At 42.8% G+C, this 15,667-nt stretch overlaps 2 protein-coding genes across 5 annotated transcripts; one reads left to right on the forward strand and one right to left on the reverse strand.

The window, feature by feature from the left end:
• Nucleotides 1-973: 973 nt before the first annotated feature.
• Nucleotides 974-9,118, reverse strand: flcn (folliculin). Its single transcript, XM_030072912.1, has 12 exons — nt 8,858-9,118; nt 8,448-8,657; nt 8,163-8,309; nt 7,783-8,004; nt 6,979-7,145; nt 6,066-6,157; nt 3,932-4,095; nt 3,565-3,678; nt 3,125-3,248; nt 2,868-2,993; nt 1,812-1,914; nt 974-1,602 (listed from the first exon to the last, which is right to left on the reverse strand). Exons 2-12 carry the CDS (start codon nt 8,655-8,657, stop codon nt 1,395-1,397), a joined length of 1,677 nt encoding a protein of 558 aa, XP_029928772.1. The 5' UTR covers nt 8,858-9,118; the 3' UTR covers nt 974-1,394.
• Nucleotides 9,119-9,429: 311 nt separating this feature from the next.
• leng9 (leukocyte receptor cluster (LRC) member 9) lies at nt 9,430-14,945 on the forward strand. Of its 4 annotated transcripts, none has more exons than XM_030073289.1 (7): nt 9,430-9,823; nt 11,418-11,517; nt 12,013-12,149; nt 12,285-12,611; nt 12,773-13,052; nt 13,332-13,443; nt 13,577-14,945. In XM_030073289.1, the coding sequence occupies exons 1-7, from the start codon at nt 9,682-9,684 to the stop codon at nt 14,201-14,203; spliced, it is 1,725 nt and encodes a 574-aa protein (XP_029929149.1). In that variant the 5' UTR covers nt 9,430-9,681; the 3' UTR covers nt 14,204-14,945. The 4 variants fall into 4 exon arrangements, with proteins under 4 accessions (XP_029929149.1, XP_029929147.1, XP_029929146.1 ...); XM_030073287.1 differs by having other exon boundaries at nt 12,016-12,149; nt 13,556-14,945; XM_030073286.1 differs by having other exon boundaries at nt 9,431-9,823; nt 13,556-14,945.
• The last annotated feature ends 722 nt before the right edge of the window (nt 14,946-15,667 follow it).

The following is a 15,667-nucleotide window of genomic DNA, read 5'->3' on the forward strand; positions in this document are numbered from 1 at the left end:
AGCCCTGCTCCTGAAAATGTGCTCTCTGAACATAAAAAGGTGCGCAGTTCCCAGAAGACCCATCTCGGGGGAAATATAAACGAGAGTGCCTCATCAGTCACAAGGCATTCTAGCTCTCCCTGAGGCATCATTAGCTAGAAACATCCTCACCTCTACTGTGTCTATTAATGGTGGGTGTAAACATCTTATCATTACGCTGTCATCCTGCCTCCCATATATCACTTGGAGAGTTTGTAAAGCTGAATGGGGTTACATACTGGCCAAGAAAACATGCAACTAATTTGTGCAACTGCAACAAATTATCTTTGTTATTTGTTGCAAAATGTAACCCAGATATGAGTGGCAAATAGAAAAGCAAAAATTAAACCAAAAGTTACATTCTAGCCTAACATTCAAGTAATATACAGTAGTATTGTTTTTGATAGGACAACCACAGTCAGTTCTAATGGCATTTACCAAATTCTTGTTCCTGTTTAGAAAAAGACTAAATCCAACACGAGTTACATGACGACGTTTTAAAACAATAGCTACTTAGGTGCAGTTTTGCGAGGGTGGACCAGAAAAATCGGGTCCCCAATTTAAACAAAGCCGCATGTCAGTCAATTTTATTGACTGAAGTCTGCCAACCTCAGCAAAGCAGCAAGCTCAAATAACTATGAAAAGAAAAAAAAAAAGCGTCTTCCTTGTGGAGCAGTGCGTGCCTGGCTCGTTAAGAAGTGAATCCCTGCTGATGTAGTTCAGCAGTTCTGGAGAAGGGCCTTGTTATGCAACCATTTTGTACATTTTAGGACACCAAAAAACCTTAAAGTGTTGTCTTACACCACTAGAGATTTCTTGGCAGACAGCCACTCATTGTAAAATGCATGTGAGTGGGAGCTTAAAGAGAAGTGCTGCTCTCCCCCACCACTTCACTCTTTGTTCTTTCAGCTCTCCACAAGATGGAGCCAATTATGAAGAACGAGGACACTTGACGAACTGTACAAATTCATTTATTTTGTTTTAAAACATCTATAAATGAGTTAACAAACCACCGAGTCTTTTGTAATAACTTATATTTTACATATTAGTATGAAAACATCAATATAACAATTCCCTATGACAAATAAAAACCCTTACACATCATCCAAAACTGAATGTTGTTATTCTGTGCTGGATAACAATCAAGGTTATCAACACAATGGATTTCTTATTACACAGAGGGATAATTATGGATGAGCCAAAGCATTTTAGTCATCCACTAACACTCATATTCTTCCCTTTTGTTCTACCGGAAATCCCCCAGCTACAAAAAGAGATCATTAGAAGATCATTTGTCTGTCCTCTGTCTCACCCTTTTCCTTGTCAATTCCCTTTTCGTCACCCCTCTACCTCCTCCCTCCCTGTCTGTCGGTCTGTCACTGGCTGGGGCTCCTCTCCCCTCCTCTCACAGCTGTCATCAGATGACTTTTATAGGTTTTGCTGAGCCCGGTCATCCAGAACTTGAGCAGCCTGACGTTGTCCTCCTCCCCTGGCCCCGTGGCCCCCAGGAGGGTGAGCACCTTCTGGGTGTCCTCCCTCCCTCGCCCGTCCACTTTGGAGAACTTGAACAGCACTTTCACTTTACTGGAAGAGGAAGAGTCAGTGATTAGAGAGATTTAATCAATAGGAAGGGATAGGAGACAAGGTAGGCCAGTGGGTTAGTCATGCAGAGTGAATTTTGTGTACAACTTTTGTTACAGCATCCATAACTGTGTCATAGATCATCAGACAGGAAATCTTAGCGACATCCAAGAGGCATCTGTGTGAAGAGTGAATGCAGAGATCTTACTCACTTCATCCACTCCTCCTTCAGACACAACAGGCAGTGAGACACCACGTCGACAGACAGGTTCTCATTCGATAAAGCCACCTCAAGTTTATTCAGTAGGGTGGGTCCTGGGGAAAGAGGGCAAAGGTTCTCTCTTGTTTTTATTTTTTTTATTTTTTGCACAATAAAAGCAAAACATCAGAACAAAAATGAAATAACAATAGATTGTGCAGGTGAGATACAGAAAACCCCTATGGGCTTATAGGAGAATCCCACCTCAAAATTTGATTACATAAAAAAAAAAAAAAATGTCAAAAAATGTCAACAAACCAACAAAAAAGAGCAAATATACATTAAATCAATGCAAATATACATTAGATCAATGCAGTAAGTATGTGTAAAAGTGTAAAAGTGTGTAAAAAGAGCGTATAGACCTATGTGAGTATGTGTACATGTGAGTGTACATGTTTATGCATGAGTGTGAATACGAGTGTGTGGAAGCAAAATATGAAACAAAAACACCAAACCCCAACTACCAAAATACTAAGTTAAAGTTAAGTTAAAGTTTGATTCTTCACACATGTCCTTTGTCGACATTTATAGTTTCTTAGAGAGGTAGATTGGAGCTCTTTTATACCTAATCCAGTGTGTAACATTGGAAGCTGTAAACATTTGGCACGTCTTGTATTATAATTATGTACATTTGTATTCAACTGGAAAAATGAACTACAAGGCTGGGGAGGAGAAGCTGGGTGATGGAGGATTTTAAAAATGAAAACACAAGTTAGGTATTTATGTATGTTAAAAATTGACAAGATGTTGAGCTGAATGAACAGAGGGGCTGAATGATCAGTCCTGCTGCTAGATGTGGCAATTCTACAAAACCGTTTCTGCAAAGTGTAGAGTTTGGTTGATCATTTCTAGATATTGGTGGTGTATAACCTCTGGCCTATTTTGTCTGTGGTGTTTTTGTAATTCTATTTTTTAAGGGCTATGAGGGCAGGAAGGAAGTTCTGTGGGTTTGCTGACATTTAGAAGATGAGCAGACGTTAAAATGTTGTCTATTTATGTGTACTCTTACCCCTGTCTGTGGGCTGAGTGTTGGCACTGCTGATGGTGAACTGATAAAGTGAGGTGATGTCATCGTCACCTGTGGCTGAAAAGTGACAGCTTCTCTCTTTGCTGACATCCACCAACACGGAAAACTCTACAGGAAATAAAAAAAAAACAAGTTTCATAGAAATTCATGCAGGACCTGTGACATTCACATGTGTGAATGTGGCCTACAGATTGCGAAAGCAGTTGCCTCTGAGGGGCTCGGACCGAGACGTCCTGTACCTGAGGAGCTGACGTGGGTTGGAATGGGCACATCGGGGCTGAGACCCAGGAAGTTGCATTTGTAGGCTTCTTCATACTGGGCACTGTATGGCACAGAGCGCACACAGCCTACTGGGAGCAAGGACTGATGCAACACAGGAGAACAACACATTCAGATTACAATCATAGCATATAAAAGAAAACTGCATATCTAAGTAAATGAATTCATCAAAAAATGATACCAGCCCAGCAGCTATTAATGGTAAAGTGTTAAATCGCTGTAACACGTACAAGCGTGTTCCACTGAGTCAAATTCAAGTGATAATTACATCGTGGTTCAAATAATGCGGATCCTGGTAGGTGTTAATATTTAACTCCTGTCTGAGATGATATTCAACCGCCTGACTATCGGACCATTTCTCCTGACGAGCTACAAGGGATGCAGTAGCAGCGGAGTGTACCTTGAGCATCGTAAAAGCTGATTGGATGAGCCCTGGATCTGCACCTCGCCATATGACCTGGTTTCCCATGAGCACATGCCACGCAAGCTGACGAAACTCAGCAGCACCGAGCACCTGCACACCAAATCAGACGGTGGTGTAAAACGTCTCATACGTTTAGCTGAAGCAAAACAGTATTTGATGCAACATGAATCATCATCACATAGGAATCAGTAAAAGCATCAACTTCATGCCAAAAAAAAAAAAAAAAACGAAAACCTTCCTTGAAAAAATGTGCATGAGATGCTTCAATTGGCTGTGTAAAGATCTGCAAGTTATGACCAATTGACATAATAACAGTTATGCCCATTTAAGATAATGGCAGTACCTGTCTCAGGTGCCTCAGCGACCTGAACTTTGGACCAGGAAATGCCTCTAACTTTGCATCATCACACAGGAAGTCTTGGTCCAGCTCGCTCTCCGATTGGTGCCTCGGTGGTCTCGAACCACCGCCCTCTGCCCCCTCCCAGCAGCTCATTTCCTCCTCTTGTTCTTTGGGGAAAACATAGAATCACATGGAAAAACAAAAAGAAAAAATAGCACTGACTAATGTTTTCTATGTCAAGGTTCATGGCTTGGCTGGTATGTTTCTAATCAGCCTCTGTGATGGTTAACAGACACAGGTGGAGGCTATTCTTGCGCTCCAGTGTTAATGATGTGACAGCTTTGTGGAAAGAAGCTGTTTTAAAGACTCCATAAAACGGCTTCTTAATGCTTTAATTTTGGCCCGATGTTGGGCCAGGACATTATCGTAGGGAGGGATCATTTAATAGTGTAAACCAACAGGATATCAGTTAGAGAGAAAATCAGTTATAAGGAGTGGGCGAAAGTTTTGTGGAGGTTTTAACTGGTTGAAATCTTTATTTCCGCCTACTCATAGCAGCATGAAGTCACAATTAAAAATAGGCTGTTTTTTCAGGAAGTAAAAGTAATGTGACTTCATTTTATGACTTTAACAACAGGAAAAAATTACTAGTAAGAATAGATGTGCACATGTCCCCCCACACACGCCATCATCCTCAGTTTCCAAAACAAAACAAATGCTATGCAACTAAGCTGCCTATCACCCAATATCAATTATAATGATGACGATGGTGATAATAACATAATAATAATGTAATATCCAGTTGATAGCTTCTGGAGGTGCATAATTTAAATTTCTGTGTGGTGACAATTTTGCCTTGTCACATCAATTGATGTGATAAAACTTAATTACAATTTCTGTGGAGCAAGAAGTGCCATACGCATCGTTTCAAAACCCAAGAAAAGCTTTTTTGTGTAGCTGGTTCGGCTATTTTGGCTCTGTGATTTTGGATTCAGGCTGAAGTGACTGACTGGTTTTGGTATTTATGCCACTGAGCTACATCTTAGCTGAGATTGTTAACATGCATGGAGAAAATAAAGATTTCACTTTACACATACATACTTAGTTACCTAGATAAATATAAATACCTAGATAAATGTCTAAAGATCTCCTCTATTTGGATAATCAATAACAGACACAAAAAGTAGTAAAGTAATTGTCATTCAGGTGGTGGAGGAGTCCTAGGATAAATATAACACAACAGGATTTATAACCTGAGGGCTGTTCTGGAACTGAGAAATAACAAATTGTCCTTGACTAAAAATTATTTTAACACTTTCCCAAAAGTCATATGTTGTACTTGTGAACAACGATCAAGTGATTCACACCGCTCTTTCCCCCGTAGTCGGAGCCAGTGAATCAGATATTCACAGGAGACAGAGTAGAGTGCTGTTTTAACTTGAGTGCATTGTGCAAAAACATAACATCCTTTTACATCATTCTCTTCAGGGAATGACGCGCAGCTTGGAAGGCAACACGTGGTGGCTCCTTGCCCAATATTGCTGATAGCTTTGCCTGATAATGTACTATGGACAAATCTATGTCTTTTTTTATCAACTTACAAGGTGGAACAGAAACTTAAACAGATATATACACTAAGTGGCCACTTTATTATGCACATCTGCACAATCTAATACAATCCAATATAACTGTTCTGCCATAAAATTTACTCTTATGATGCCTATAATGCTCAGGTTTTCTTTTTGTCACAGTAATAGAGGTGTTCATTCAATTCTATGTTTGGCATTGAGCTCATAGTTAGTGGTGCTGCTGTACTGGACTCCATTTTACTGAGAGGTTTTTCTACTATTCTATCCCCCCTCGTGTATATAAATAGGGAGGGAAAAAAATTAGAAACACCTCTCAACATAATCCAGTACAAGATGTCTGCAAACTACAACCTCAATAATAAACCATCTTAAAAGATGGAATTTATGGCAGAGCTAATGTACTGAACTGCATTAGATTGTACAGTTGGACCTAATCAAGTGGCCACTGAGTGCATATATACACAAGTCTGTGTGCACTGCAGTCAAGTGAAAAAAAGTGCTTAAGAAAGACATGTCCACCATGTGAACAGTCTCTCACTTGTGTGTACCTGTCTGTCTCTCTATGAGCACCAGTGTGTCCTCAGTGGGGGCTCCTTCCAGCAACTTCTCTGTCAGTCGACTGCCACAGGCCTTCAGCAGCCTGGACAGGGAGAGCAAACACACATCAGGATGTCTCAGTCATAGGGAAAAAGGTAAAATATTGTATATTAGGACTGGGAAATATGGACAAAATCAAATATCATGATCTGGTGACAGAATACCTCAAAATTGATATTGTGAAAACATTGTACGGATGAATATTGGTGCCCTCATAAAGTATGTACACAAAAGATTTTTTTTTTTTTTTTTTAGTCATTCATACTCTGAATATTACAGCAGAATGCAACTGTAATAAAAGTCCTATTGTGATTCATTTTACAGATATTGCAACTGCAATATGAGTCATAGGTTTAGTGGGATTGCTTATTTTTGCATCAGAATTTTCATTTTCTGAAAAAACAACAATCACATCAAAAGACTATTAAATTGATGATAACGTGTTTTTTTTTTTTTTTGCTTACATCTGGAAAACATAACTTTCAGGTGGGGGGGATCTCTGTAGCATGATAAAACTTAATTTATAACAGTGTTTAGTCGTACATTTTACTTTTATCAAAAATGAAACAAAACAAAACAAACAAACAAAAAAAAAACTTCAGCTCTTGTGATTTTGCTATTGCTCTTGGCCATATTGTTACCATATTTTGAGTAACTGTTCAGCCCCAGTGGTAAAGGCCAATATCGGAACAGAGTGTAATAAGCTCAGAAAATGGCAGCAAAAGACACCCTTCATGCTATAACACAAAGTTACGATATCAAAAATCCCAGCCAACATCTAGTCTCATATCACACTGTCGATTTATCACCGAGCCCTAATGTATACCGCAGTGGACTCCACTCTGCCTGCTGTACACGACTCACCAGCTGAAGGAGGAGTGCAGGCTGGCCCAGAGGTTGGGGTGCTGCGTGAGGGAGGTCAGCGAGCGGGCTGCGTTGCCACTCCTCTGGTGAGGGAAGACAGCAGGGGAGAACACGCTGTTCATCCTCACTGCTCGCTGAGGACAAACTCCTTGTTCACTGTCAAACACCTGCGAAAGAGAATAATGCCAGGAGAGGTCAGTTATGGACATTCTTGCATAATGTGCACATAACTGCCTAACAAATAAATGTCCACAGAAAAGGCTTTCATAATTCGCAGGAATGAAGACACAGACGGACAACAAGTTAAAGGAGAAAAACAACATAAAATGTCTTGGTAAGGTGTTGGGCCATCATGAACTGATTTGGCATAGATTGTTTTCCTTGCATGGTTTGGGTCCAGATGTCCCCTTAGAGGTAAGCTACACTGTCAATCAATACAAAGTTTTTCCAATGATTAGAAAATATCTGTTCTAACGGGAGTGGTCTTCTAGGATGACAATGCTCCAACCACAGGGCATGAAGGCTCACTGAATGGTTTGATGAGGATGAAAATGATGTAAATCGTGTGCTGTGGCCTTCACAGTCATACACTGTGACACAGCTGAACACCTTTAGGTATTTTTAAGCAACGTGATAGACTGTGCTCCTCCATTAGAGCTCCAGGGGCATGGTGAATCTATGCCAAGGAGCAGTGAAGCTGTTCTGGCAGCTTGTGGTGACCCAGCACCTCACTAAGACACTTTATGTTGGATTTTCCTTTAATTTGTCACCTGTCTGTGTATATGTGTTCATGTGTATGTCTACCTTGAGGGCTGTGCTTTGCAAGCTCTGTATAGTAAGTCTAAGGTGGCGTAACAAGAAAGGCCAGGAGTTGATGAGGTAGATCCTATCCATGGCCACCATGACAACACTGTACCAACGCTGGAAACCCCTGGCAAGGCTGTCTTTGATGAAGAAAGTGTGCGAGAACACAAAACCGTGCTGCTCATCTCCAAAAAAAATCGGGCCCTCACGCCCAGGACAAACCTGAAGAAAGCAAAAGAGAGAGGAGGAGTGAGCATGTGAAGAAAAACAGTGGAAAAATAGAAAAACAGGGATGAGTTCGTTTGGTGCATGACCCACTGGAGGTTGTCAAGATGATGCATGGCTCACAAACGCACACAAAGAAGTATGTCATTGTTTACCTCACAGCTGAGGCTGCGTACACAGGCCTGGCGTACCACACTGAACAGCTGCGGCTGTCGGGGATGCTGGTGGCTCAGGAAGCGGATGCCTGTCTCATCATCAATGCTCACAAAACCCGGGTGAGATGCAGGCAGGGATCGACAACCCTACAGGGCAAAGGGGAGAAGGGGAAACATGTAACACCCTCAGATCAATGACAGGACAGTGGACCTGTGGATTAAAGAGTTAAAGCTTGACAGTGATAAAGAGATAGAAGAAATGAACAAAAACAGCCACAGTCGAACCTCGCACATGTCTCCTCTCTGTGTGGCCGAGCTATTGGCCCTCATGGTGAGTCCTTCACCCTCCCGGTCCCCGTCTCGGTCCCTGTCCCCGGGCAGCGGGGCCCCTGCCTGGGAGGGCGAGGGGGATGGAGGGTGCAGGGCCTCGGTGCAGAACAATGTCCGGGGGCCATGGAGCTCACAGAAGTGACAGAGAGCAACCAGGGCGTTCATCTGCCAGGGAGAGTGAGGTTGAGAGATGTTTACTGAGTTGAATGAGGTAAACAAGCAGTGCATAACAACGTTAGGGAGCAGGGTTTCCTTCAGACCAGTCACTTTGACATTACCAGGCTTTTGAACTAATGCTCAGGCATCAGCTGGGACTCAGACAGGTCATTACCTATCATAATAGATAATTAAGAAAACAGCCATACCTTCAGTGCAGATCCTCAAATGATCCGGTGCACAATACTTCACAGAAAGACGTTTACAGGTTGCACTGTCCTCAGGTCGCTGTATTCAGACAGCATCTTGGAATGTAGACGATAAATAAACTCTGTGATTCTTAAATTCGCCCGTTTTCCAAACCTCTATACGTAGTTCTCGTATTTTGAGTTTAGGATTTTACAGACTTTTTCTTGTGTATTTTCCGCAGCTGCTGGCTGAGCGGCACATCATGTGACTCGCAGTCACGCGCTGGAGCATGAATGACGCGTAGTATTTACGTTACTTTTCGTCATTTTACCGTCTGGTCAGATTTTTTATATACTCTAACTAACAAGAAGTCATCAAACCAATTGTCGCCGATTTGCCGTATTTATGGCTCCCATTTTTATTGTTTTACAAGCATATATTGGGATTAAATAAGAAAGACTACATTACCCATAATTCCTTGACTACACAGTTTTGGGTCAAAGGGCGATGAAGTAAGAACTGTCATTTCGTTTTCCGGGTAATATCCGCGTTTGTTTATATTGTAAATATATTCGCTTTATTTGTCAATAAAATTTGAAATTGTGAGTTTGAGTATTTTTTCTTAATTGATTTTACAATTTCCATTGTTTGCTACGCTGGCCGGCCACTTCCGCAGTGATACGACAGAGACGTTGACGTCATAGCCAGATTTTCCAGTTGTATACGTTTTAATTTGTGTGTCTCATTTAAACAAAGTTGAAGATACAGCAGGAAATACCACAGAGAGCTATCAGAAAGTGAGTACCCGTGTTAGTGACATTATTAAAGTGACCAGAGGCTGAGCATGGCGTCAGGTGTGTCGCCCTCAGGTTCACCCAGGGAGCAGAGTCATGGGAGCCCAGCCAGCTCCAGTAACCCATCCAGCTCTGACCCTGAGGACCCAGCTGGGCCCAACGCTGGCACAGACACCCCAGACACCACCGCAGGTAAACCTTACAATTTTACACAGAGTGATACACACTGACCCCCTTTCTCTGAACTGGAAGCTGATTTCTTTAGAAACATTTCATCATACGGTATGAAACACATGGCAAAGAAATTGTGTGTAACATTGTAACAGACAGAAGTATGATTTATCAGAATGTCACCCAGATCCATCAATGAAATTCCTTTGTCGTTAGTAGATTTCTGTATTATCTCTGACTAATGTGCCTTCTGGGAAGCTGGTGTTTGTATGGTGGACACCTGTGTTTGAGGATTAACCGTAGACCCTATGATTAAATGTTGGGATTTCACTTGTGGGCCACCGTGTAGAATACGAGCAGCATCACATGAGTTGACATGGCTTCATTGGAAACGTGGGGGCCTGTACTCGCCGGGAAGTGAGATGTGAGCTCCAAGTCTTGGCTCCGGCCCCTGTCTCAGAAGATCAAGAGCAGATTCCTACCACAGCCTGTGTTTCTACTCCCTCCTGTTTCACCGGAGCCATTTATAAGTTCCAAAACAAGTACAAAGTAAAGATATGTTGATTTGGAGGACGGCAAGCAAGGGCCAGACTTTGTGCTTATCACCACCTGGGGTCATTCCAGCTCATACTGAGATCGAATGTCTCTGGCAGCGGTTTAGAAACGGATATGAAGCTGGTCATCTGGGGGCACCATGAAGAACTTGTGCATGCCTCTGGATTATTAGTGCCAGTCAGTGCCATCTTAATACAAAAGCGAGCTCTGGCAGTTGATAATTAAAGGATAAGGGCTGTGAGTCACATTGAGTTCTCTTATCTGGACTTAACGTTTTAGGGCGTGTTGGTGTGTGATTGAATTTACAGGCAGCTGCATAGTAACCGCTTGGCTGACATTTGGATGACGTCAGTGAGTCATTGCCACCTGTTGCATGAATAACAATTTCTTTAAGTGTGTTTGCGGTGTATAAATAGCATCATGCACATCTCTGTTATGCTACCAATTTCCACTTTGGACTTAATAAAGTATCTATTTATGATTTCAATCTTAGTATCAGGCTTCCTCCACATAACAAATCAAAACGAAACTGCCAAAGGTGCTATAATTAAGTTGTCACACCTGTTATGCAGAGCTCAGTTAATGCAGATCATATTCCCCCATTGCCCCAGCTTCAGAGTAATAATATGTGCCACCTATTTTTGTTACAGACTGTGAGTGAATTTCAAAAGTTATCCTCTTGGAATGTTTGTTTATGTAAAACACACAGCCCGGCCAAGTTAGCTGGCTCAGTGAACAGGCGCGACTCTCGGCTGAGCACAAATTCCTGCTAAAGAGGTGCGGCACTGGTGAAAACTTCACTGCAGACTAATGTAGACTTTCATTTAGACCTGTATCCTCTACGTGGCTCTCACTCTCACTATGTGCTCTAAACACTAGGACCCAGTCAGATCAGAAATATGAGGCAGGTATCCTTAAGCTCAGCCCTGAGTGTCTATAGAGTGACCATGTAAACATTTCAAGGTCGATAGACATGTTGAACTAGGAGCTACAGAGGGACATCTAGGTGGGCTGCTTTGGCCAATATTTATATTCTCCTCCCTCCTTGTCCTTGTATCAACGACAGAGTCAGCAGAACAGGGGGAGGATGGAGTCACTGTGTGCCAGTTTTTCCTGATGGGAAAGTGCCATTTTGCCCACAGATGTCGTCTGTCTCACAGGTCAGTTCTCCTCACCCTGACCAGCAACCTCGCCAGTGGGACAGCAGGCGGCTTGTGTTGAGTAAATTTAACTGTGGACATGTAGTTAAATAATTTTTTTAACAGGTAAGACCATCAACAAGAGTGAAATCTGAGAAGTAACATAACAGCCAGTGTTAAATAGATAAAAAACAGATTATCAGGTCCCTCCCCTGGTTGCTAAATTACACTGGGTCATAGGAATGCTTCAGAAGTTGTTTGGTTCATATTGGGGAGGATTTTGTCTACATTTTTAACTGATGCTCTCACTCAGCACCCTCATTGCAGAAGAGACTGAGGTTGATAGAGCCTAGCCAGTGCTAGTAATGAAGTGCCGCAAAAAAGAAAAAGATCAGATTCCCCTCATGGAGGTGAATTGGACAAATGGAATACAAAACAACCTTTTGCGTCTCTGCTCTCATGTCGCTACTTCATATTTTGCCCTTTCTTCTCTTATTTTTTAACTTCCTTTCTTAGCAACCCATCATCAGATGACCCCGGTGCTGGTTTGCCGGACCAAGATGACATGAAGGATGAAGAAAAAGTGGACAAAAACAAGAAGAGGAAAGGCAAAGGCACCAAAGCAGCAAAACCAAAATATACTGAGGGAAAAGGTACAACGCCACATTTTGCTTTTTTCCCAGAGTCCTCTGATGATGATAACATCTACAAAAGAGGCTAAATGAAAACTCTTTTTGTTACACTTAGTGTTTCTCTTTCTCTTGATCTCTCTCTATCTCTCCCTCCAGAGTTGAATAAAAAGCCTCGCATGCGCACAGCAGACGATGTCATCTCCAGGATCCTGTGGGATCCGTCAGTGGAGGCATCAGAATTTGTAGTGGGATATGTGGACCGCTTCCTCGGGGTGCTGGAACGCCCCTTCTCTGAGTTCAACTGGGACACCAACCCGTGCGATTGTGACTACTCTGCTGAACTGGCCCTGCCCAGGCACAGGATCCAGTATTTCCTCTACAGAGGGCACCGCGTGTGGGACCGCAACAGCAGGACTGACAGGGTCTTTGGCTCCACTGGTCAATCTCTGGCTCCCCCCTTTGGAGGGGAAGAGGAAGTAAAGAGTAAGAGAGGACTACTGTCACCCCACCTCACGTACACACACACACACACACACACACACACACACACACACACACACACATACACTTGCATACACATAAGTCCAGAACAAAAGTGCCCGAGTACCACAAAATTTGTGTGTTTTTTTTTTTTTTTTGTACAGAAACAAGCACAAATGACACAGAAGAATTAAAGTTAGAAACACTAACTTTAATGCAAGAAATAACACAAGACCAGCTGTCTACTGTCAGTGGGCAGGTAGAGAGCGAAAGGCAGGAGTGTGCCCACACTGAAAGCACACATCTGGAGGAAGAGAAGCAGAATGAGATGAATATTCACACCCATGAGTCAACACAAGCGCCTCTAAAGTTTACAGGGACCACTCATCAGGGACAACAGGAAGCAGGAGGAGAATCGTCAGCTGTGGAGGAGGCTGCAGATGGGTCTGATCTTCATTTAGTATCCTCAAAGTCTGACTGAAACAACATCATTTCTGCTGTCTAAAACACGTGCACATGTTGCTAATGCATTTAAGATTTTTTTAAAACAGTCAGAAAGTGTTTTTAATAACTGCATATTGTAGTTTGATAGGGATAGTTAACTTCTGGTTTCTAGAATATTCATGGCGAGAAGTTTGACTTGAAATGTGAAATCCGGTGACCACTATTGCAAAGTAGAGACCTGCCTCTTGAATAATTTCACTCTGTTGTTTATGGTTTTAGACTTTTGATTTCGACCGACCAAAGAGACAGAGAGACAGGAAAACAAGAGGGCCAGGAAGAGACATTGGAAGAATGGAAGGAAGATTGGGAAGATGATGAAGAATCAGCTCGGGTGGGTACAGCAGAATTCACCCTGAAATCATTTGTCTCACACTCTTCTTCTGATATTACAGCTCATGTTCAGCTTGGTGATGCTCTTTATGTGCCTCTGTTATTATATACAGTGTCATCTTGGGGTCTTTCAGAGTTCTTCAGCGCCTGTGGAGCAGAGAGAAAACAAGCGTGGTGGTCGGCCCCCTAAAAAACGACCCACCCACTTCATCACCTTCAAGGCCAACACCCCTGCCATCCTGTCCTGTTTCCAGCAGCTACAGGAGGAACTCATCACCCTTCTCCCCTCTTCTGCCCCTTATTGGGTGACCCCCCCCAGCCTCCATGTCACACTGTGCCTCCTGGTGCTGCCTGGCCCAGCTGAGGTGGCCGCCGCAGGAGAGACTCTCCGACGCTTTGCCCATCTGGATCGCAACCCCCCAGTGGCTGTGTCCTTCCCCCTGAAGCTGAAACATTTCAACGGGAAGGTGCTCTTCCTGAGCCCACAGCCTCAGCTGCACCTGCAGCAGCTCAACAGTGGCCTGCAGGAGGCCTACAGGGAGAAGGGCGTGCTGCACAGAGACTCCTTCAACCCACGCTACCACCTCACACTGGCCAAGGTGGACGCAGACGGGGACAGGATTTTTGAGGGGGTGGGGGACTTGAAGGTCGGTAAAGGTTTAAATTTTGGCCGTTTGCCTGTGAACACCCTGCACCTGTGTGCCATGGGCATGAGAGAAGATGGTTTTTATGAGACCTTGTGTACAGTCACCCTTCGATGATAGTGTCAAAAGTGTCTCATCATGCAGTTTCACATGCATAGATGTGTATGCATGTGGCCTGTGTACTAGGGATGGAGTGATATGTTTTTAAGGCCAATATTGATATTCTATATTGTCAGTATTGATACACATTTTTCTTTTTCTAACTGTGGTGGTCAACTTTTCAGACAGGCCTCTCTTAAGATAATAATTTTTTAAACCAAAGACTTTTGCAGCAGTATTGAGTGTCACACTGCTCAATTAAAAAGATCACCTAAGTGCTACAGTCACAATCTGCCAGATATTAGCAGTAAAAATAACACTAGACCATTAAGATATTGTTTTTTAAAGCTGATATTGGCTGATACTGCCGAAATATCAGTCCATCCCTATTTTATATGACTAGGTGCAATATTTCTGATCAAGATATGCACTGATCATGATGCCTCACTTACCAAACTTCATGTCTTTGCTGGGGACAGTGTGCTATTAAAGGTATTCAGGCGCATATCACTACACTTACTTGTGCAGGTATTAAACAAAGGGGACACATACCTGGCGTCGTGGAATAGATTGTTTTCTTAAAGCAATAATTTAAGAAAAATCCTGTCTTGTAATTCACAATTCCATGATTTATTGAATTTGTTCTGTATAAATGTTATATGGACTACGTGTCGAAGCGACAATGAGTTTGTATGCTTTTACAATGAATTATGACCACTAGATTTCCAAGAACATTAAATATTGAATCGGTTATTTTAAATCCCGTGAGTGGTGATATTTCATCAGTGGTGTGATGGATGACCTGGATGTGGGACTGTTGCTGTGCTGTGGTTCAACATAAAGAGACATGGAGGTTGGGTAAACGCTCTGTGAGTAACTCTTGCATACATAATATAATTTTCTGTCTCTTTCACCCTTTTTTCTCCCAGATACACACACACACACACTATACATATATGAGTCAGTGAGTATGCTCTCTGGCTCTCTACTGTTTGCTTCCTTGCTTGCATTATCTCTCTGCCTCCCCTCCCCCACTCTCTTTCAGTGACACAGAAAAACTAACGCCGCCCCCTCCCTCTTGCTCTCTCTCGCTGCTTCTGCCCCCCTTTCTCCAATAGCAGACAAACACCATACTCTTATACTCTTTCATGCACTGTTTTATCACTATATCTCCATTTCTCAGATCTCCACCCAGAGAGCATCTCCATCAGCACTTGTTCTCCACTTCTCCCATATCATGTGCACATTTTGCTTCTCCTGATTGTCATTGAGCCAGTGTTGATGCCATTCTGCAGCCTTCACTGGAAACTGGTTTTGCCTACAAATCCATTGCATGTCGCTTTCCCCCCTCTCTATTCATTGCTCAGTCCATCTATCCCTCCCTCCCTTTCTCTTTCTCTCAGCTTCTCTCACTGAGATCCCACATTTTTTTCCTCCTCACACTATTTTATGCTGCTGCCCCCACCCCCCCATCCTCTCTCT

This window comes from Myripristis murdjan, chromosome 16 (genome assembly GCF_902150065.1).
Source record: "Myripristis murdjan chromosome 16, fMyrMur1.1, whole genome shotgun sequence".
In the NCBI taxonomy this organism is placed as follows: Eukaryota; Metazoa; Chordata; class Actinopteri; order Holocentriformes; family Holocentridae; genus Myripristis; species Myripristis murdjan.

What these genes read in the sequence shown, in the direction of transcription:
- flcn (XM_030072912.1), bottom strand. Translation starts at nt 8,657, where the DNA reads ATGAACGCCCTGGTTGCTCTCTGTCACTTCTGTGAGCTCCATGGCCCC. An exon ending in CTGCACTCCTCCTTCAGCTG is followed by an intron (nt 6,158 to 6,978) that starts GTGAGTCGTGTA and finishes CTCCCTGTCCAG; the next exon opens with GCTGCTGAAGGCCTGTGGCA. An exon ending in AACCCACGTCAGCTCCTCAG is followed by an intron (nt 2,994 to 3,124) that starts GTACAGGACGTC and finishes TATTTCCTGTAG; the next exon opens with AGTTTTCCGTGTTGGTGGAT.
- leng9 (XM_030073286.1), top strand. Translation starts at nt 9,682, where the DNA reads ATGGCGTCAGGTGTGTCGCCCTCAGGTTCACCCAGGGAGCAGAGTCAT. An exon ending in AGGGGAAGAGGAAGTAAAGA is followed by an intron (nt 12,612 to 12,772) that starts GTAAGAGAGGAC and finishes TTTTTTGTACAG; the next exon opens with AAACAAGCACAAATGACACA. An exon ending in ATGATGAAGAATCAGCTCGG is followed by an intron (nt 13,444 to 13,555) that starts GTGGGTACAGCA and finishes TATTATATACAG; the next exon opens with TGTCATCTTGGGGTCTTTCA.